The following is a 22,847-nucleotide window of genomic DNA, read 5'->3' on the forward strand; positions in this document are numbered from 1 at the left end:
CTCGGTGACCCGCTTGGCCCCGCCCACTATCGTCGGCGTGATTCCCGCCGTGAGGTAAGCAGCGGGTCGAACCGGGAGCGCCGCGGAGGAGGAGGCCGACGACTAGGAGGAGCCTCCTGGGTTCCGCTCAGGTCCATCACGGAACCGCGGCGCGGGGGAGAATTCGGGGATTCCTCTTGCCTCTCCATCAGTTTATTGCTACGTAACCACTCAGGCCTAGACCTCTTCCTCCATCCTTGCTGGACTCAGCCTTTGGCAGCAGCGGCTGACGGAGACGGAACATCATGTCTTCCGCGGCCGAGCCTCCGCCACCCCCGCCTCCCGAGAGCGCGCCTTCCAAAACCTCAGCCTCCGCCGCCAGCGGCGTGGGTAACAACAGCAACAAAGGCGGACCGGAGGGCGTCGGGTCCCAGGCGGCGGTCATCGCCTGCCCTCCGGACGCCGAGATGGAGGTGAGGGAGCTGAGGGCAGCGTGTGGCGCTGGGAGAGGGGAGAGGAAGAGCGGGTTCCCTCGTCCTGATATTGGTGCTCATAAGCAGAGCTTTACTTTACTCCTCTGCACCAAACTCGGCCTCAGGCCTTTTGGATCGGAATGATGCTCTCATCGTTGCGCCCTTGTGCTTATCCCACCTGAACTCAAATGGATTCTGGACAGTATGCATGTAAATTATTTGCTTTAGCAAATCTTTCTAAGTCCTCGATAGCTCTCATTAGACAGATGTTCTTGATTACTGTGGCCGTGAAGGGGCTACCCATTTCTTTTCACTAGACTCCCATAATTCCCTCTCCAGTCTCTGCGAATCTAGGTTTTAGTTTCCACTGAACTCGGGGGAGGGGCGAGGGATGTGCCGCTTAGGAGTGAGAGATAGAATGGGGGAGAGGGAGGCAGTGCATCAGAGCACTTGAGCCTTTTTCTCTTCTTCTGGGGCTTTGCCAGGCGGTATCTGTTCTGGGCAGAAACAATGGCGAGAGCTAGATGGCCGAGTGCGCAGTGGGGATAAGCGGAGCGCAGCTGCTCCTGTGAAGGGAGGACAGGCCCCTCCCATGCACTGTTCCTCTGGGAGGGAAGCGGCCCCGGGATCAGCAGCGGTCTTAGACCCCTATTTAATATTTGGAGGATGGGTAAGTGGTTGAATGAGTTACTGAATACGGAATGGTTGGTAAGCTTTCAGTCCAGCTCTACTTATCTTTTTGGGCTTTGCCTGGCCGCCGCCCCCCCCCCCTTTTTTTTTAATGGATACCGCTAACTGCGGAGCCTTGTGGGCCAGGGGGATGGTGACTTCACTGCGGGGGGGGGGGTGGATCTCTTGGGCATGCTCAAGCTTTGCAATGTTGGGCCCAAAGTGATTGCTCCTTAAAAATCTTGGTCTTCGACCTCTTTTGAGAGATTTTAAAGTCGCAGCCTGAGGATTCCTGATTTTCCATCCTTAGATACATGGAATGAAGGTAATACTGCTCTAAAAAGGTACCCTGATGCAAAATTAATTCAGTAAGGAAATGTACAGTTTGTCAGTAAGGCGTTTGCTGTAGTAGTTTTATTTGGGCATCAAAGTTCTAACCTGGAGCAAAAGAATTAACATTATTAGTCTTTGAAAGAACTCTTAGTGGTGAGGGTAGGTTTTACAGGAATAGGGAATGTGATAATGCGTAGTTTTCTGTGATTGAATTTCCTTCAAATTAAGGTATAGCCAGTGTTGTTCCCACACCCCTCCCTCGCCACTTTTTCTCCCCCTCTTAAGGTTTTTAAGGTTGGGCAATCACCTTCCGTAGTGATACTGCTTTGGAAACCCAAGGAGGGGTCACTGTGAGTCGGGTTCGACTCGACGGCACATAACAACGCATAACAAGGTTTTTAAAAGGGACCTCTGGTAGCGTAGTGCCTAAGGCACTTGACTGCTAACTTGAAGGCTGGCGGTTCAAACCCATAAGCCACTCCTCTGAAGGAAGGTTGGGCAATCTACTTCCGGAGTGATACTGCCTTGGAAATCCAAGGAGGGGTTTCTCTCACGGGTCATCGCTATCAGTCGGGTCCCACTCGGCGGCACACAACAAGGTTTTTAAATGGTTCTTTTGGATTACCAGGCCTGTTTAACTTGGGTTCCTATTTCATGCCTTCATGGGATTTAAAACCAATGACACTGAAAGCAAAGCGTGTTTTAAATTTAAGCACAGTTTTTTGCAAAGAGGTGGTCATAGTTTTCGTCAGCTTTTCAAAAGGATTTGCCATTCACGTTTCCCCTATTTCGATTTGGAGAGGGAAACTAATTTAGCGGTTATGGGATTACAAACTAGTTGCAAAGAATTAAGGAATTCAAAACAATGAATATGGAGTAACTTTTTAGTAGAATTTGTGGTAAAGGTTAGGAAGAAAAACAGGCAAATACCTTTGTGATTGAAGAACTGGAAAGGTTAAGTAGATGTCTTGGTCTTATTTAAATATCAAAAAACAGTAATTTAAAACCTAAAGTAAACAAATTGCTGTTGAGTTACTATTTTTAAATTAAAATTGAATGAAGTAGGAATATCAATAGTTTTATCAATCCATCTTTTTACTCACTGATTAGTATTGGTGACACGTATACCTGTATATCTATATATAAAACCAAAAAAACCGAACGCAGTATTGTCGAGTCTGAACGCACTGTTGTCGAGTCCGACCGAACTCATAGCGACCCCTCCTTGGATTTCAGAGGCAATATCACTACGGAAGTAGATTGCACAACCTAGCGGTTCAAACCCACCAGCCACTCCTCGGAAGGAAGGTTGAGCAATCTACTTCAGTAGTGATGTCACCTCAGAAACCCAAGGAGAGGTCGCTATAAGTCGAATCCTACTCGAAGGCAGTGTTGTTGTTATTGTTATCTGACTCATAGGGACCCCTCCTTGGGGTTCCGAGGTGTTATCACTACGGAAGTAGATTGCCCAACCTTCCTTCGATGGAGTGGCTGGTAGGTTTGAACCTCCAGCCTTTAGGTTAGCAGTCAAGGGCCTTAGGCACTATGCAGTGAGTTATCTATATGTATGCACTTACATATATACCAAACAAAACAAAACAAAACACTGCCATTGAGTCAGTTCTGACTTATAGTGGCCCCCACTGGGTTTCCAAGGATGATCTTTACTGAAGTAGACTCTCTTATCTTTCTTCCACAGAGCAGCTAGTGGGTTCAAACCAGCAATCTTTTGGTTAGCAACCAAATGTGGTAACCACTACATCACCAGAGCTCCATATATACATGTGTATTATGTATAAATACACACACACACACACACACACACACGTACACACATATACAAATGTATACTTATTTAAAGGAGCTCTGGTGGTGCATTGCCTGAGGCATTTAACTGCTAATCAGTAGGTTGGCAGCTCAAACCTATTGTTCACTCAGTGGAAGAAAGGTGGGGCAATCTACTAATGTAAAGATTTATCAACTTGGAAACCCATTGTGGGTCACTATGAGTTAGAACCGGATGAAATGGCAGGGGTTTGGTTTATAGTTATTTAAAATATAGGCATATATATATATATATACACCCACACAGAGACACACACACACACACACTTGTTCGTATATATAGTTGTTTAAACTAAATGTACTCTCAGGTTTTTTTTTTTAAATTCACATTTGAAGTTCATTGATAAAACCTGGGTTTGAGCACAAGTCATTATATTTCTACAGTCTTAAACCTGTTTCACAGTTGAATAAAGATATTTTAAAATACGTATTTCTTGTTTGAAAGTAAGACGTAAGGTAGATGTTTTTTCGAAAATCAGGAAATAAATGAAATTCTGTCTTGACTAATTTTTTTTTCTGACGAAGCTCACCTTTCTGGAAGTATTAGCTAGTCTTCCTATGTATTCAGTTAATCTTTTCTTTTTGCTTGTTAAGTCATGGGAGCAATCCACTAGTTCTATTATGACGATCTTTTTGGTAACGAGGAGCCTATCTTTGCTTACCTTCATCTCTTACTATTGACTATAGAGATAGGTACACCATATTCCAATGCTTTTATGACTTCAAGATGCTTGATGTACAAATATTTTTACTGTGGAAGAAATAATGAAAATGCTAGAAGCTCTGGTGATACAGTATGTAAGGCATTTGACTGCTAACCAGAAGGTTGGCAGTTCAAACCCACCAGCTGCTCTGTGGAAGGAAGATGAGGCAGTCTATTACTCTAAAGATTTACAGCCTTGTTACAGCCTTAGAAACCCAGTGGGGGTTGCTATGAGTTGGAATTGACTCAGTAGAAGTGGGTATGGTTGGTTTTTTTAGGGTGTATTTGTCATTTTGTGATAGTCCAGCAGCATTTTTGAAGTAGACTAGGTAGGTAGCTTTGCCATTTTTGTATGTCGAGACTAGAAATTTGTGAGGAGCCTAAGATTACATAGGTGCCTGAGGGTTTTATCAGTGAAGTTACATTTGAATTTAGGTCATTTGACCCCTTATACTTGTGTATAACATGAATACCAGTCTTTTCCCCTGTTTATTACAGGTAGCTTCATTATACCATGTATAATCAAGCACAAATTTGTACATCATTAATGAAAATCATGCTTTACCAACTGTTCTTATGTAATTTTTTTAATGGATGAGTAGAACTTTGCAGAATAGAAGTTGTTGCTGATTTTTGTTGTTTGTAGCATTTTAAATGTTAGGGTGAATAAATTTACAAGAAAAGCATATTTACGACCAATTTACAAATTAGACTGTAGGTAAAGAAAGTTCAGTTTTACTAATGTTTTTGTAATATTCTACAAGATAAAAATCAGGGTGTCTAATTCGTTCTATTGTATATAAAGTTGCTGTGAGTCAGAGTCAGCTCAATAGTATCTAACAACAACAGCAGCAACCATATGCTCCTTTCTAGGTGTGCATTTGTAGTCCACATACAACTATTAGAATTTTATGATAAAAAGGGAACAGTTTTTTTCCCCCACATTTAATGCCATTTAATATTTTTCCCTCATAATTAATGATTAGAGAAAGAGAAACAGAGTTGCTTATATGACTTTTATTGAAGGAAATTTAATTTTAGTATGATATAGATAATATTGTATTTTAATTTTGATAATAACCACTACAGTTTCCATGTTTGGTTAAATAGCTTGTTATCCTCATGGTATTTAATTTAATCAAGATTTTCTATGAGGTTAGATGACAGCCATTGAAGATTTAGAAAGTTTGGAGCAGGATTGTGTTTGGATTTGGGCAGAAATCAGTCTAAAAAGGTGTTGACCGTTCTTGAAGAACAATTGCATATGTTTCTTCTCTCCCAGGAAGTATTTGATGATGCGTCACCAGGAAAGCAGAAAGAAATCCAAGAACCAGATCCTACTTATGAAGAAAAAATGGTATGTTCTAGGCATATGTATAGAGTCTATAATGAAAACTTTTCATTGGATGATTAAATGTACTAAACGTGCTTAATTTTTCTAAGGTACTGATTAAAATTAAAATATATGTAACATGAGATAACTTATAAGTCATTTATGTATGTAAACCAAATGAAAATATTATATGAACTAATAAAATATTACATGATTATTTGGCTTATGTTAACACTGCATTTATTTTTAAGATTTTAGCATTTGGAGGGAGATGAATTAATATCAGAGAAAATAGTTAATTGAGCATATGCCTTTTCTGCATGTGTATTATTGTACACTAGTGGTTATAAAGAGATATGCTACTTGTCTATACCCTTTCTTATAATATACATAGGACCTTTATCAAAAGAAAAAAAGGCATTAATTTGAATAAAGCCCTAGCTCTTATGCCATATTTCTAGGAAACATGACTGAAACAGTGTATCAGGAAAGACCATTTTAAATTTAGATTTAATAATAAAGATGGCAAACAGTTAATGCTTATATGTACTAGGTACTGTTCTAGGTGGTGTTTATAGATTAAACTTATTTAATTGTATTGAAAACTTGAGAAGTTAAAGTAACAATTTATAAATTAAATAATAACACCATCCTATAGTGTACTCCTTGAATGTTGACCCAGAAAAATATCTAACACATAATAGATATTAACTGTATTTTTAGAAATGTATTTTCTCCTTTTCTACTGACTTCTCTGTTTGATACCAGTAAACTTTTTTTTTCCAATTTTTATTGTGATTTGGGCGAAAGCTTACAGAGCAAATTAACTTTCCATATAGCAGCTCATATACACTTTGTCTTATGATATTGACTGCAGTTTCCCACAATGCAACAGGTCCCCGCCCACTTCCTTCCCATAGTTACCTCTTCCCTGTGCCCTACCCTCCCATGCACTTCTACGCCCCAGCTGTTTCCCTGTGCATACACAGCCCTTCTATTCTCCCATGATTGATCTCTCCAAGAAGTGTGTCTACCTAATGTAAATGTTCAGCTCATATGCCTGTCTTTTGGCAGTAAACATTTTTGAATCTCTTACATAGCTTAAAAATACGTAATGTATTTTTATGATTATAAGATATGAACTTACATATATAATATTCATGATATATATGATATTAAATAGTATGTAAATTACAAGCAATGTTAATGTTTTATATTATATATGTGTATGTAAGTAAATTATCCCTTCTCCTTTCTTTACTTCCACTTATGTAAAGAAGAAAGTACATTTGCCATTTTTACCTTATTCACTGACTCCTTTAGTCCCTTTATAAAGCGTCTGCTAATAACACTGTACTAGTGAATTCGTAATTGCTAATTCTGTGGCTTATTTTTGGTTTCATTCTTGATGACCCCATTTACATTGTTGACCCCTGAAAAATCTTCACTTGTAAAAAAAAAAAAAAATCTTTGCTTTCCTTGAGAGACCTTTTCTGTTTCTTGTGGATATCCTATTTATTTTTCTATTCCTTTGTGCTTTGTTTAATTCTGAACATTTCTTCTTGGACATTTTGAACTTTATTGTTGATTTTCAGCTGTCATCTTTGACATCTTTGACTGAATACTTCCCTGTCTTTTTCACCAGCTGAGATGCTCCAACCATTATTTTCATTTGCTTGCTAGGCATCTACTTTAAAATCTCATTGTCACCTCTGACTTGAAAATATCCCAAACCGAATTCATTATCATAAACCTATTTAGTGTTATCTCAGTGAATGAAAGGTCCTCTTAATATATGCCAATACATGCCAAGCTGCCGATGAGATTACCTCACATTTTTAATAGTCTTGCAAATCTAACCTATGTGTGTGTGTGTATATATATATATATGTATATATATATATATTTTTTTTTTACCTTTTTCAGCCTTCTCTATTTTAGTCCTCTATTGCATGAATTATTTTGTTTGCTTCTTTGCTTCCCTTCTTATGATCTGGCTTCATCCACATCTTTTCATATTTTTATAAAGTAATCTTTATAACCCAAATACGAATATATAATGAATGTTTTCAGTGGTTCTCCATAGTGTTTTCATCTTCATAGTGGCCTTTATTGCAGATCTTTTCTCATTTCTCTCAACTTGACTACTTTTTTGACATCACAGTCTTCAGTTTAACAATTTTTTTTTTTCTAAACATGCACCTTTGTCATCTGCTACTTCCTAATTATAGATAAGTCTTGCTATCTACTCTTCACTTTTGAATCCGGGATGGTGGGTACTACTTGTGAAAATGAAACAATAGTACTTACTGGTGCCAAAATAAATTTATGGTTTTTATTCTGTTGAACGTTCACTATTTATTGTTCAGCAATATCATTTAGTTCTAAAACTTTACTACTCTCATTAATTAGGCTTTCTATTCCACTTCTGCCACACCATCATTTTCATTCTTATTGAACAAAGAATTAATGGTTTTCTTCAACTTATTCCTCTGTTTCTAAACATATATATGTAGTTCTACGGCTTTACTTTATTTCATCCTGTCTTAGAGAAGGAGGCTATTTGTTTTAGTCTTCTCTTTGCTTTTATGATTAATTTCTGACCTTACTTCTTTGTTTCTCCTTTTCAGAATCTCTTTCCCTCCTTTGACCTCTTCCTGTTAGCCTTTTAAGATCTAGTTATTTCCATTTTAACCTTTCCAGTTCTTCAGTCACAAAGGTATTTGCCTGTTTTTCTTCCTAACCTTTACCACAAATTCTACTGAAAAGTTACTCTATATTCATTGTTTTGAATTCCTTAATTCTTTGCAACTAGTTTGTAATCCCATAACTGCTAAATTAGTCTCCCTCTCCAAATTGAAGTAGGGGAAATACAGTAGTAGAGCATGTTGAAGTCATTGGAGTCTGCTGTATAGGGTCCTGGTGAGGTTTCTACTTGATGTTTAAGACAGTAGTTTTCAAACTTGACCATGTAGAAGATAAAATGGATCTCAGATAATTTTAATCTGATGGGTTGTGAACCATACTTTGAAAAATATTAAGACATCTGGAGCTACTTAAAGGTTTTTTTTGAGCATTAGAAAGGAATGATAAGATCTAAGAGTTAAAAGACCTCCTCCAACAGGCACACATATGTTCCAGCCTCAGCTAGAGCTGTCCTGATGATCTTAGTTAAAAGTTTACTACCATGCCCACTCCCAGTCTCTCCTAATGCTGATTTATTTTACTTCTGAGGATTTACTTCTTTATGGAAAATTTACCTATTGTTTATTACCAGTATTGGACTATGATGAAAACTTTATAAGCAAACAGAGTACTCTACTTCTAGCATACACACAAAAGTATATGTTAAATTGAACAACTGTTTAAGAAGATAATGTTGATTTGAAAATGTTTAGAAAGAGGTGAAGAATATTTAGTGATGTTGAATCCTGTAGAAGAGCTTTTATATTAAATGTCTAGGATCTGATACCACCTAAGTTTATTTCCAAAGCTTGCTTACTTAATTCTGAGCATGATTACCATAATTGAATAGAGTTGTGTTTTACCCCAACATCTTCTCGTTGCATGTTTTTGGCTTTTGTTTCTATTGCAAATGAATTAAGAAATGTAGTCATGCAAAGTACACATGCATATATATGTATCAGTTCAGTGTTTTACACAGTTTGTAATTTTCAGAAACCAAAAGGGCTTGTTATCTAAAAGACTTTACCAGAGAGAAACATGTCATTTAAGTCCTTTATTAGGATCTCAACGCTCTATGATTAGGCAGATTGGACTGCTTTGACGGTTATTTATCATTTGTGACCCAGTGATACAAATCACCCCATACCTTTTGGATAGCAAATTGGTCTATAAGTGGTGTTCACCTTTTAAAAATGCGTAACTTATATAGCATTATGCTGTTCAGATATTTTTGGTGTTTTCTAGGTAAAATATCTTCTTGCAATTTATTTTAAAAACTGACATTTCAGACATTCGTAGGCAGAGATTTTAAAATACTTTGTTTATTGAGGTCTTATCTTCCTGTTTCTCCTTAGTTTGTAACACTGTGTCTGTAAAAAGTATGTTGTCTAAAAGACTTTAGATCTCATCATTTACTTTCATGAAAACTTGTTTTCAAGGATCTTAAAATTTTTAGTTCATAGAAATACTTCCATTCTCTTCATGTGATAATGGAGAATATTTAAAAGAGTGGCAGATGGCAGATATGACAAGAAGGAATAGTATTAACAATACCATTGGGCTAGTAATTATTTCATGAACTGAAAGATTTTTCTCAAATCTGATACCTTTTTAAAATTTGGCCTAACTGATAAATGGCTAATGTATTTCCTCCCTCCCCTAATACTGAATAAATGTATTTGTATTGTGCAATGGCTTAAGTTTTTACTTGATTTTTTTTTTTTTTTTTTTTTGTCAGCTGTATTGAAATATAACTTACATATAAGTTTCACATCTGGAGTTCAATGACTTTTGACAAATAGTTATTAAACTACTACCATAATTATGAAAATGTTGCTGTTATGTGCCATTGAGTCGGACGCGACTCATAGTGACCCCTCCTTGGGTTTCCGAGGCAGTATCACTACGGAAATAGATTGCCTCATCTTCCTTCCGAGGAGTGGCTGGTGGGTTTGAACTGCCAGCCTTCTGGTTAGCAGTCAAGTGCCTTAGGCACTATGCTATCAGAGCTCCTAATTATGAAAGTAGTGAAACCAAAAAAGATTTGCTCCTGTCTCTTTGCATTCAGTTCCCTTCTCCCACCATCTCTGATTTGCTTTCTATCACTCATTTTGCCATTTCTAGAATTTAATGTAAGTGGAATCTTATATACATATGTATATATATGTATAATCATACATATATATGAATTATATATAATCCTATATCATATACACATATGTATTTTATATATTTATATATATATATAATCTATAAAGTAATCTTTTTGTTTGGCTTCTTTCATTTAGTATCATGCTTTTGAGAGTCACCCTTGTATCAATAATATATTCTTTTTTATTGCTGAGTTCATTGTATGTAGGCACATTGAAACTTTGCTGAAGTTTTATTGATATTCTTATCAAATGTGTCTTCAAATTTTTTGCAGCAAACTGACCGAGCGAATAGATTTGAGTATTTATTAAAGCAGACAGAGCTGTTTGCACATTTCATTCAGCCTGCTGCTCAGAAGACTCCAACTTCACCTTTAAAGATGAAGCCAGGGCGCCCCCGGATTAAAAAGGATGAGAAGCAGAACTTGCTATCAGTTGGCGAGTGAGTAATAGTGTACTACTCCATAATGGAATAAAATTTATTTTTTGACAGTCTACGTTTAAAGTCTTATTGTTGCTGCCAAGTCAATTTTGACTCACGGCGAGTTAGAGTAGTACTGCTTCATGGGATTTTCTTGGCTGTAATCTTAACAGACGCAAATTGCGAGGCCTTTTCTTGCATGGTACTGCTGCGTAGGTTTGAACCACCAACCTGTAGCTTAGTGGTCAAGTGCAAATAGTTTGTACTAGGGACCTAAAATAACTTAGTTTAAAAAAAAAAAAAAGTTTCAGTGCTGTTGTTTGTTTACCTCCAGTTGGCTTGGCAGGATGTAGCCATACTATGTAATAAAGTAACAATATGCATAATGCCTTTTTTTTTATATATAGTATTACATAATTTATAGATTGCAGCAACCATATTGAGTTGCAGTTTATATGGGAAGGCTGCCAAGCATGTAGTTTTGGAGGGAAGCATCAAGAAGTGAAAAGAAGGAGTGGGCTACCTTCTTTGGCTGTCAGTCAGGTAATGGATGTTGCAGCTAGGTCTTTTTTTGTTTGATAATCTAAGATAGAAAATAGATTTAGAGGTCTCTAGTAAAATAATCTGTTTTTTAATTTAGATAAAAATATTTTTTCAGGGTATAAAGTTGAAAGTTTCAGAATTGGGTTTAAGTTTTATTAACCTGGGTTGGGTCCTTTAGAGATTTAAGAAACCTGGCAATATTATGGCTTCAGAAAATTAGTTTATAAGGAGATTTGTCTTACTCTTGGGAGTGTAGTCTGGACATGTGTCTTTAAAAAAGCTTTTTGAGTAATCAGATGGATCCCTGGTTGGAATCACTGCTTAAGCTCGTGTGTCCTATTTTGTTGCTTTTGGTTCAAGTTTTAAAAATCTTAATTTCTCAAACTCTTTTTTTTTCCTTAGCAAGTGCTTAAAAAGGTAATTTTCAAATATAAATTAATCATTTTCCTGGCTACATGATATTTTTTGAAGTCGGGTTACCCCATTTGAATTTATCTGGTTCTGATTAAGGTGTTACTCTATTTTTATAACGATGACCATGTAAAATATCTTAGATTTAAATTTATGAATAGTTTCTAGCATTCACTATTTAGGCTTTAGATGCCTTTAAAAAAAATTAGGGAATCATGGCTAACTATTTTGACACAACAACTGTGTTGAAATGTTAGCTGAAAGTTAAAATTAAAGCCAAAACTCAAATCTGTTGATTTTATTTTAAACTTGACAGTTACCGACACCGTAGAACAGAGCAAGAAGAGGATGAAGAACTATTAACAGAAAGCTCCAAAGCAACCAATGTTTGCACTCGATTTGAAGACTCTCCATCATGTATGCTATATGTTTTATTATTTGAGTTTATTAATGGCTTTCCAAAAGAAGACATAGTTAACCAGGTTTAAATTTTATCTATAAATAATTTTGATCGATGGTACAGAAACTTCCTTTTGTCTTTGTTGAAGCCTAGCATTTTTTTCTGACCTCTTTGGTGTCTGATTTGTATAATTATAGAAGTTGTGAGCACAGAAAATTCTAAAACCTAATACAAACCAAATCAAACCCACTGCCATCACAAGTTGATTCTGACTTGTAGCAACCTTACAGGATAGAATAGAACTGCCTCAGAGGGTTTCCAAGGCTGTAAATCTTTACAGAAGCAGACTGCCACATCTTTCTCCTGCAGAGTAGTTGGAGGATTTGAACTGCTGACCTTTTGGTTAGCAACCAAACATTTAGCCACTGTGCCATCAGGGCTCCTAAAGGTTAGTATGCAGTGGCTGTTATGTACCATCGAGTCAGCTCCAACTCATAGTCACCCCCCCGTGTACACCAGAAGGAAACACTATCCATTCTTAGGCCATCCTCACAATCTTTGCTATGTTTGAGCGCATCGTTGCAGCCACTATGTCAGTTCATCTTCTTGAGAGTCTTCCTGTTCTTTGCTGACCCTCTATTTTCAAGCATAATATCATTCTCCAGGGACTGGTCCCTTCTGACAATGTCACCAAAGTAGCTGAGATGATGTCTGGCCATTCTTTTACAAGGAGCATTCTGGCTACCCTTCTTTTAGGACAGATTTGTTCATATCTTCTGGCAGTCCATGGTATTTTCAGTATTCTTCACCAACACAATTCAGAGGCATCAGTTCTTCTATCTTCCTTATTTAATATCCACCTTTCACATGCATATGAGGCAATTTAATGTACCATGGCTTGGGTCAGACGCACCTTAGTCTTCAAAGTTACATCTTTGCTTCTTAACAATTTAAAGGTCTTTTGTACCAGATTTTCCAGTGCAATATGATGTCTGATTTCCTGCCTGCTGCTTCCATGGTTGTTGATTGTGGACCCAAGTAAAATGAAATCTTTGACAACTTGAAACTTTTCTCCATTATGATGCATATTGATCCAGTTGTGAGGATTTTCATTTTCTTTTTGCTGAGATGTAATCCATAATGAAGACTGTAATCTTTGCTCTTCATCAGTAAGTTCTACAAGTCATCTTCACTTTCAGTAAGGATGGTTGTGTCATTTGCATATTGCAGGTGGTTAATGGTTCTGTCTTCAATCCTGATGCTGCATTCTTCTTCATATAGTCCAGCTTCTTGGATTATTTGCTCAGCATATACACTGAATAAGCATGATGAAAAGATATAACCCTGATGCACACTGTAATATACAGTATATGATTTTTGGGTTTGTTATTTAATTACTATAACCATAAACTGTTAGCAAACTGAAATTGAGCCAGACAGGTATCTGATTAGCAATTCAGTCTTAAGGTTTACTTTTTGCTACAGAGTACCCAGTTTTCATAAGCAAAGATATGGTACAAGGGGAAAAAAATTGGATTGTTTGGGTAATTTCTTTCTTCCATTCCTACTTTGTATCTAATTTCCCTAGCATTGGTTAGCTTTTCATCCTAAAGCAGTGGTATTCAAAAGGAAATGGAGAAGAGAATATAGATAATTTAAAAAACAAAAAACCCACATGATTGTATTGTGTTGTTGTTGGTAATTATACTGTTATTGGGGTGGATATGTAATACACTCTAAAAATGATACTGTATCTCTTTATAGGACTTTTTAGAAAAATATCTTCAGAAGGATAAAGAGATGGATGGATACTCTAATGCCTATGGTCCCATATTTTCCAGTTGATTATCTTTCATAACTTTCATTATCTTTCATAATAAAGCATAATCTCCTACTTTTTGAAGTGAGGTCAGATGGACCTTAGCCTTCAAAGTGACATCTTTGTTTTTTAATACTTTAAAGTAAAGAAGTCTTTTGCAGAAAATTTGCCAAATAGTTGCTTGATTTTTTGATTGCTGTCTCTGTGGACTTTTTGAATCCGAGTAAAATGAAATCCTTGGCAACTTCAATCTGTTCTCGTTTATCATGATGTTTCTTATTGGTCCAGTTGTGAGGATTTTTGTTTTCTTAATGTTGAGGTATAATCCTTGCTGAAAGCTATAGTCATTGATCCTCCTCAAAGTGTTGCTTCAAGTCCTTTTTCAGCAAGCAGGTTTGGATCATTTACATATCATAGGTTGTTAATGAGTCTTCTCTAATTCTGATGCCTTGTTCTTCAATTCTTCGTACAGTTCATTTTCTTGGTTTATTTGCTTGGCATGCAGTTTGAGTAAGTATGGTGAAAATGATACAACCTTGACACGTATCTTTCTTGATTTTAAATTACTCATTGTCACCTTCTATTCGAACAGCTGACTCTTGGTGTATGTACAGGTTCCCCATGAGTACAATTAAAATATCCATTCTTCACAGTATTCATAATTTTTTATGATTCAAGAAGTTGAATGCTTTCTCATAGTCAGTAAGACACAGGTAAACATCTTTCTGTTATTCTCTGCCTTCAGACAATAGCCATCTGACAATCAGCAATGATATCCCTTGTTCCACATCCTCTTCTAAATCTGGCTTGAATTTTTGACAGTTCCTATTTATATACTGCTGCTACTGGTTTTGAATTATTTGTAGCAAAATTTTACTTGCATGTACATTAATGATAACATTTAATAGTTTATGCATTCTGTCTGATCACCTTTCTACGGAATGGGCACAAATATGTATCTTTCCCCATTTGTTGGCTAGCTAGCTGTCTTTCAGATTTCTTGATGTAGACAGCGAGTGCTTTCAGTGTTGTATCCTTTTGTTTGAAATGTTTCGGTGGGCATTCCATCAAATCCTAGAACCTCATATTTTGCCGGTTCCTTCAGTGCAGCTTGGAATTCTTCTTTCAGTACTGTTGGTTATGGATCATTTGCTGCTTCCTGAGATGATTGAACATTGGCAATTTGTTTTATGTATACTGCCTCTGTATTCCTTCCATCTTTCCTTGATGATTCTTGTATTGCTTAATATCTTGCCTGTTGTTGTTGTTAGGTGCTGTTGTTGTTAGTCCGACTCATAGTGACCCTACGTACAACAGAATGAAACGCTGTCCTGTCTTGTGCCAGCCTTCTTGCTACACCTGAGCCCATCGTTGCTGCCACTGTGTCAATCTGTCTTGTTGAGGACCATCCCCTTTTTCGTTGACTCTCCATTTTATCAAGCATGGTATCCTTCTCCAGGGAGTGGTCTCTTCTGCCAACATGACGAAAGTAGGTGAGACAGTCTGGTCATTCTCGCCTCCAAGGAGTATTTCGGCTGTAGTTGTTCAGGACAGATTTCTTAGTTTTTCTGGCAGTCCATGGTACTTTCAGTATTCTTCACTAACACCATAAATCAAAAGCATCAATTCTTCTTTGATCTTCCTTATTGTCCAGCTTTCACATGCATGTGAGGCGATTGAAAACCCCATGACTTGGGTTAGGTGTATCTTAGTCTTCAAAGAGATTTCTTGCCCATAGAATCTTTCAATGCTGCATCTTGAGGCTTGAATTTTTTTCTGCAGTTCTTTCAACTTGAGAAATGCCACGTGTGTTCTTCCCTTTTGATTTAGGCAGTATCACTATGGAAGTAGATTGCCCCATCTTCCGAGGAGTGGCTGTTGGGTTTGAACTGCCAGCCTTCTGGTTAGCAGTCAAGTGCCTTAGGCATTACGCTACCAGAGCTCCTAATAGTCCCCCTTTATATTGTCGAAAAAAGGTATTTGCTATAAATAGGTTGTTGGCTTTGTAAAATTCTGTCATGTGATTTCCAGCCATGCAAAATTCTGTTATGTGATCTCCAGCCATTCTGTCCAAAACCAAAACCAAACCCACTACTATTGCTGGCAACCCTGTTGGACAGAGCATGACTGCCATGTAGGCTTTCCAAGGCTATGAATCTTTACGGAAGCAAACTGCCTCATCTTTTTCCTGGAGAGTGGGTTCCAACTGTCTGCCTTTTGGGTAGCTGCTGCATGCTTTAACCATTGCGCCACCACAGTTCCTACATTTCTGTCAGCAACCAGTGATCCTTTATTTCTAGCTTTCACATTCCAATCACACATAATTATCAGTACATTTTGATTGTGTATTTGATCAATTTCACACTTCAAAAGTTGGTTAAAAATTTTCAGTTTCATCAGTGCGTAAATTTGAATAAGTATACTAAGCGGTCTTCCTTGTAGGCATATGGATATTACCATATCACTGACAGCATTGTGCTTTAGGATATCCACTGCCATTGAGTTAGTTCCAATTCCTAGCAACGCTACAGGACAAAATAGAACTGCCCTACAGAATTTGGCAGTGCTGCAAATCTTTACAAAAGCACACTGCCATATCTTTTTCCTATGGAGGGACTGGATTGGTTTGAACCAGTCATTTTTGTTAGAATCAAGCTCTTTAATGTACTTCAGAACAGATGTTGGAATGTTTTTGACAGTGAGTACTAGTCCTCTGCAATTTGTCATTCGCATCCTAGTAGGTTATATGATTGATTCAAAATAAGCAATACCCATCCATTTTAGTTCACTATTTCTTGGAAGGGAGCTCTGGTGGTGTAGTGCCTAAGGCATGTGATTTAATCAGAAGGCTTGCAGTTCAGATCCACCAGCCACTCCTCGGAAGGAAGGTTGGATAATCTACTTGCATAGTGATTCTGCCTCAGAAACCCAAGGGGGGCTTGCCATGAGTTGGATCTGACATGATGGCAGTGAGTTTGGGGTTTTTTTTAGTTCTTAGAATATTGACAACTTTCAGTTTTCCTGGATTCATACTTTTTATCTTCTGCATTCTAATTACTTTTGAATGTTTGCAGCTGTTCTCATTTTCAGTCATAACATGTTAGCAAATGAAGGTCTTGAAAAGCTACTCTGCTTTGAGGAAGCAGCTCTTCTCCAGTTGTATTTTGAGGGTCTTTCAACATAAGGGGCTCATCTTCTGGTACTATATCAGACAGTGTTCCACTATTGTCTGTAAGGTTTTCACTGGCCAGTTGTTTTAGAAGTAATCACCAAGTCTTTCTTCCTAGTCTGTCATAGTCTGGAAACTGCTGAAATCTGTGTACCATGGGTGATTCTGCTGGTGTTTGAAATACTGGTGGCATAGCTTCCAGCATCACAGCAACAAACAAACCTCCATAATGATGCAAACTGATAGATAAGTGTTCTGATGACTTAGAACTTGTAGAATTCCCATTCTTAAAACCTAATAAAGTCACAGTAGGTATGTACAGCCCCAGCTTAAAACTTTTAAATATCTGGTGAAGAGAACTGCTTACATGTATTTTTTGCCTTTAAAATATGCGTTTTGTTTTTTCTTTTGTTCTCAGATGTAAAATGGGGTAAATTGAGAGATTATCAGGTCCGAGGATTAAATTGGCTTATTTCTTTATATGAGAATGGCATCAATGGTATCCTTGCAGATGAAATGGTATGTATTTGGTAGTTGTTTGAAGACCATATTTTGTAATTGAAAATGTTTTAAACTACTGAGTTTAAAAAGTGGTGAAACACAAGAACGTACGGTTTTATTGATTACAATCTAGAACTGAATCGGACTTATTCTCTGATAAATTGGTATCAGCAGTTTACTTTAGCTGCATAAGTGGGATCTTCAGTTGTGAGGAATTATTATCTATGAAAGTATAAGAAAGTGAAAAATAAACTTTGGGAAACAGGCTTTTGGTTAACATTTGTAAAATAAAGATCCCACTTATGCAGCTAAAAGCAAACAGCTGATACCAGTTTAATATTTTACCAACTTCTATAAAATATATGGTCATCAAATGTTTAATTTATCATCAGTAAATATTTTGTCCAGGGTGCCATCTCTTTTAGTTTTGTCTCATATATTTCAAAACATTTTAATTCTTGTTTATTAGTTACTACTTATATATAATGAACCTTTAAAAAAGTCTTTCTATAGGTATAGTGCTAAAAACACATAATTTCTTAGAATAAGCATGGAGTCGAGAAGAAACAGGTTTCAATTCTGTCTTTACTTGGTGACCTTGGGAAAGTTACTTAAACTTCCTGGGCCTTATGGGGATGATAATAATAGTACCCCCTTTACAGACTTAAAACTCACTATGGTCGAGTCAGATCCGACTCATAGTAACCCCTCCTTGGGTTTCCGAGGTAGTATCACTATAGGAGTAGATTGCCCAACCTTCTTTCCGAGGAGTGGCTAGTGAGTTTGAACCACCAGCCTTCTGGTTAACAGTCACATGCCTTAGACACTATACTACCAGAGCTCTTGTTTATAGACTTACTAAGATTAAATGATACAATATTTATAACTGGACACATTAAATTCTTGCTGTATTTTAGGTATTAAAAATACGTCATTTTTTGTTGTTTTTCCCTTTAATGTTCCTATATATATCAGAAGGTGTAAATATGGGAAATTGTGCTTTTTTACATTTCATTGTGGTTATTCTGAAATCTTTCAGGGCCTGGGAAAGACTCTTCAAACAATTTCTCTTCTTGGGTACATGAAACACTATAGAAACATTCCTGGTCCTCATATGGTTTTGGTTCCAAAGTCTACATTACATAACTGGATGAGTGAATTCAAGAGATGGGTACCAACACTTAGATCTGTTTGTTTGATAGGAGATAAAGAACAAAGAGTAAGTTTCTAGTATTTCATGAAAATTTTTATATTGAAAGAATGAATTCAGGCTTGAGAGGGCAACAGCTGGAGGAGGGATAAAAGGTAAAAGGGATTCAATAATAAGCTTGGTTTTTATAAATAATAGTAATTTACAGATTTGCTGTTGATGGTTCAGAATTATATTTGGTAAAAAGTATGGACTGTAGTCAGCTCCAAGTATATAGTTTTTCCACTTTTTGGGAATGGTTGTGTAAGTTTGAAAGTCTTCTCTCATTCTGGAAGTGTTTTTAAGAGGTTTTGAGTCTGTGAGGTGGTTGGAAATTTATGTACGCAGATTTTTTTAGATTATGTGTACAATAGTATTAGTCATAGAATGTTGTGTTGTTATGTGCCGTCGAGTTGGACCCAACTCATAGCAACCCCTCCTTGTGTTTCCGAGGCGGTATCACTACGGAAGTAGATTGCCCAACCTTTCTTCCAAGGAGCGCCTGGTGGGTTTGAACTGCCAGCCTTTTGGTTAGCAGTTAAATGCCTTAGGCACTATGCCACCAGAGCTCCCAGTCATAGAATAGTAATTTAAAAAACTTTGGGGGAAAAAAGGTCTTAGTCAGTTCAGTAATTTGGTGAACTTGTATGAGTTCTGCTAAAATAAACTAGCATGTAGATTGGTTGTCACAGATCCTTTTTTGGAAAGAGCTATGGAAATAATGACACTGTTGAGCATACATACCTCAGGTTTAAAAATTTATTTGTACTGTATTCAAAGATTATCTACTTCTTTTGTTTCACCTTTTTGCAGCTACCACTTTAAGTTACCAAATTGTTTTCTTTTCATAAAAGATTTGGAGGCCAACTACTTAACTACTCTTTCAGTTTCTTCACCTATTAAATGAGAGTAATGATAGAACTTAACCTCATAGGGAAGGTTGTGAGAGTTCAATACACTAATACATCTGTTAAACCTGAAAGGAATAAAACTGTTTACTCTCCTTCAGTCCTCTTCCTTCCTTCATGTCAGAAATTCCTCTGACTTGCCTAAATTTGTCTCCTAAGAATTTCAGGACCTAATGGAATTGTGGGAAGAAGATATTTTAAATTAGCGATTTAAAATCGATTAACTATGTTGATGTATTTTGACTAAATGGCTCTGATATTTAAATGATTAATGGAATTCTTTTAGTGGTGGTAGAGCTGCTGCTAACTGCTTGTATCATAAAATAGTGACTCTAACTCTTTCTAGTATTTTCACTCTCTTTTACATGTTAGATTACTTGTCATTGATTTATTTAATGAACAGTTAATTTCTATATAAAGTAATTTTTTTTTTTTTTTTATTTTGCTACACAGGCTGCTTTTGTCAGAGATGTTTTATTACCAGGAGAATGGGATGTATGTGTAACATCTTATGAAATGCTTATTAAAGAGAAGTCTGTGTTCAAAAAATTTAATTGGAGGTATTTAGTTATAGATGAAGCTCACAGGATCAAAAATGAAAAATCTAAGGTAACTATATTTGGAAACCTTTGTGTATCTCAAGAATTTGATCATTGTGCAGAATATTCTAATGATGAATTGAATTCTTTTCCTTCAGTTGTCAGAAATTGTGAGGGAGTTCAAGACTACAAATCGACTATTATTAACTGGAACACCTCTTCAGAACAATCTGCATGAGCTCTGGTCACTTCTTAATTTTCTGTTGCCAGATGTCTTTAACTCAGCTGATGTAAGTATTTCTAATTGTTTTTTGGTTAGAATTATGATAGTGTTTTGTCTAGTACGATGTATTTTTGTAATGGAATTGGCCAGCTTTCCAGAGATAATCATTAATTTTTCTTTTATGTAGTTAGCCTTGTATAACCTACTATAATTTCTATAGATTCTGAGAATTTACTTTTATGACTTTCAGATTTAAACTCATTTAAAATAATTGAATATCTGGAATGTCATGGATTCTCATTCCTCTTTGATAGTCCTATTGACCTGACTTTGTTTCAGTGGTTCTAGGTTGACTGCTTATGCTTTTAAGGTGTTGCTTAAAGTATTTGCTAAGTAAATTAGTGAACCTGACATTGCTTGTGGCACAGTGGTTAAGGCATTGAGCTGCTAACCAAAACGTTGGCTGTTTGAACCACCATCCACTTGGTGGGAGAATGATGAAGCAGTCTGCTTCAATAAAGGTTTACAGCCTTAGAAACCCTATGGAGCAGTTCTGTTCTATTATATAGGGTGTCTGTGAGTTAGAATCAACTTGATGGCAATGGGTTTGGTGTTTGTTGTCCCAAAGATGACCAATAAATTTGGTGAAATCAGTCTAGCCATTTTTTATATTACGTCAAATAAATAGAACCTGATGTTTACCTATACAGATAATCTGCAGTGATAGAAATGGTTAATTAGATATATGAACTGTTAATTGCACCTAAGAGCATATATGGATGTTGAGAATAAGTACTGTTAGTGATTGCAGGTTTTTGCTGGACTAGAGTGCACTTTTGACCCTTTGTTCCCACAGCTGGTGAGTGTGCGTGGGTACATGTGTGCATGTGTCTTCCTTTGAAGAGCTTCCCACTAGTACATTTATATACAAAGATCTAAAAAGGTGGTAATTTTGTTACACTAAAGAACATTTTAAAAGAACACAGAAATTTGTATTTTGAAAAAAAATTTGATCAGTATCAGAAAGCTTATGTATTTTGATATTTTTGTTTCTGAGATTTGATTTCTTACAACATTGACCTTTTCATTTATTTAAGTCTCTGTTAAAGCTTTGTCTTAGTAAACATAATGAACCCTAAGATTATATTTAGTTTAAAAAGAAAATATATTGAATAAATATCTTTACAAGGTAAGGATAGGGAAACTATCCTTTTTCAAATCCTACCTAAATACTAGTGAAATGTTGGTAATCTACTTAAGAATTCTTTAATTAAAATTGACAATGCTTTGTAGAAACCTTGATTTTGATTACTCATGAGTGGTCTTCTTAGAAAACAAACTATAAAATGTTTTTGTTTTGATTTTTAAGCTTTTATGAGGCTGTAAGAGAAGGATATTTTTCAAGAATATTATTAGTTATTTGTACAAAACCAGCTTTCAGATTATTTAATTTTCAGTTGAAATTTGTCATCTTGATGATTTTGAGAAAAAGTGTTTAGGAAGTAACTATTATTTCTAAAATACTAGTTCCAAAATTCATTGTTAACAATAAAGTACTTATGAAGCATAAGGGCTTGTACTAAATGCTTTTTGTGGCTTTCAACTCAATTCTAGAACTGAGAAGTTTTATCTGGAATAATACAGTATTTATAGTTAAAATGATTTATCTCTCTTCTTAAGATGTTTTTTGTTTGTTAATTTAGGACTTTGATTCCTGGTTTGATACAAACAATTGCCTTGGGGATCAAAAGCTAGTTGAGAGGCTTCATATGGTAAGTGTTTTGGAGTAGTGTTACAATCATATTTCTAATGGGAAAATGATAAAGAATTAAAGAGGGTTTTTTTTACTGTTATGCCAAACAAGAACAGCAATAAAAATAACCTAATTGGTTGAGAGCTTTATCTTTTGATTCAATGTTTGAATCTTACTAATATTTTGAACATTCTCCACCTTGTATTCAACTTCTTATATTGAGCTTTAAATACATTAGAGTTATTGGGCTCATTGTCAGTTTTTTGTAAACATTTTGCTAGTTCCATTCTTTGCCTATTCTTACTGTTCTTTCTATGTCTAGAATCCCCTAGCCAGCCTTTTTGCTAATACCTATTCCAACACTCAGGGGTGATATCACCACCACCACTGAAGACATGCAGGCTGAGGCTAGGCACCTTTTCAGTGTATTCTCTCTTTAATAATCTGGTCATTTAAACATTATAGGACTTGGAAAAAAAATTAAGGGAACATGTATTTCTTTCTATGTAAATTAATTTTAAGATACTTTAAAGTTTTTTATGTACTGAAATTTAGTTAATATTAAGTATTTAAAGTAAGGTGATAATCTCCTAGGCGCTTGTATTTCAATTAAATGTCATTCAGGCATCTATGCATTCATTTCAGATTTTTTTATTTGAAGGATTGTGGTGTGTATATATAGTTTAGTGGACGGGAAATGAGATATAGGGACCTAGTTTTCATTCTTATATTTTTTACCTAATCCCTTTGATTTTCCTTTAGTGTATTGGTAGGTGTGTAGATACAGCAAACAAAGCCAAA

The 22,847-nt window shown here is 36.2% G+C and overlaps 1 protein-coding gene across 1 annotated transcript in view; it reads left to right on the forward strand.

The window, feature by feature from the left end:
* The first annotated feature begins 284 nt into the window (after positions 1-284).
* Positions 285-22,847, forward strand: part of SMARCA5 (SWI/SNF related, matrix associated, actin dependent regulator of chromatin, subfamily a, member 5) — a 40,462-nt gene continuing 17,899 nt past the window's right edge. Inside the window, exons 1-9 of the mRNA XM_007944099.2 lie at positions 285-452; positions 5,285-5,359; positions 10,446-10,612; positions 11,862-11,962; positions 17,352-17,452; positions 18,474-18,653; positions 19,985-20,140; positions 20,229-20,360; positions 21,997-22,065. Coding sequence (XP_007942290.1) covers positions 285-452; positions 5,285-5,359; positions 10,446-10,612; positions 11,862-11,962; positions 17,352-17,452; positions 18,474-18,653; positions 19,985-20,140; positions 20,229-20,360; positions 21,997-22,065 — 1,149 coding nt within the window. The remainder of the gene's footprint in view (positions 453-5,284; positions 5,360-10,445; positions 10,613-11,861; positions 11,963-17,351; positions 17,453-18,473; positions 18,654-19,984; positions 20,141-20,228; positions 20,361-21,996; positions 22,066-22,847) is intronic.

The sequence above is a fragment of the Orycteropus afer genome, unplaced genomic scaffold, assembly GCF_000298275.1.
Source record: "Orycteropus afer afer isolate SDZICR_OR568_19922 unplaced genomic scaffold, OryAfe1.0 scaffold00120, whole genome shotgun sequence".
Taxonomy (NCBI): domain Eukaryota; kingdom Metazoa; phylum Chordata; class Mammalia; order Tubulidentata; family Orycteropodidae; genus Orycteropus; species Orycteropus afer.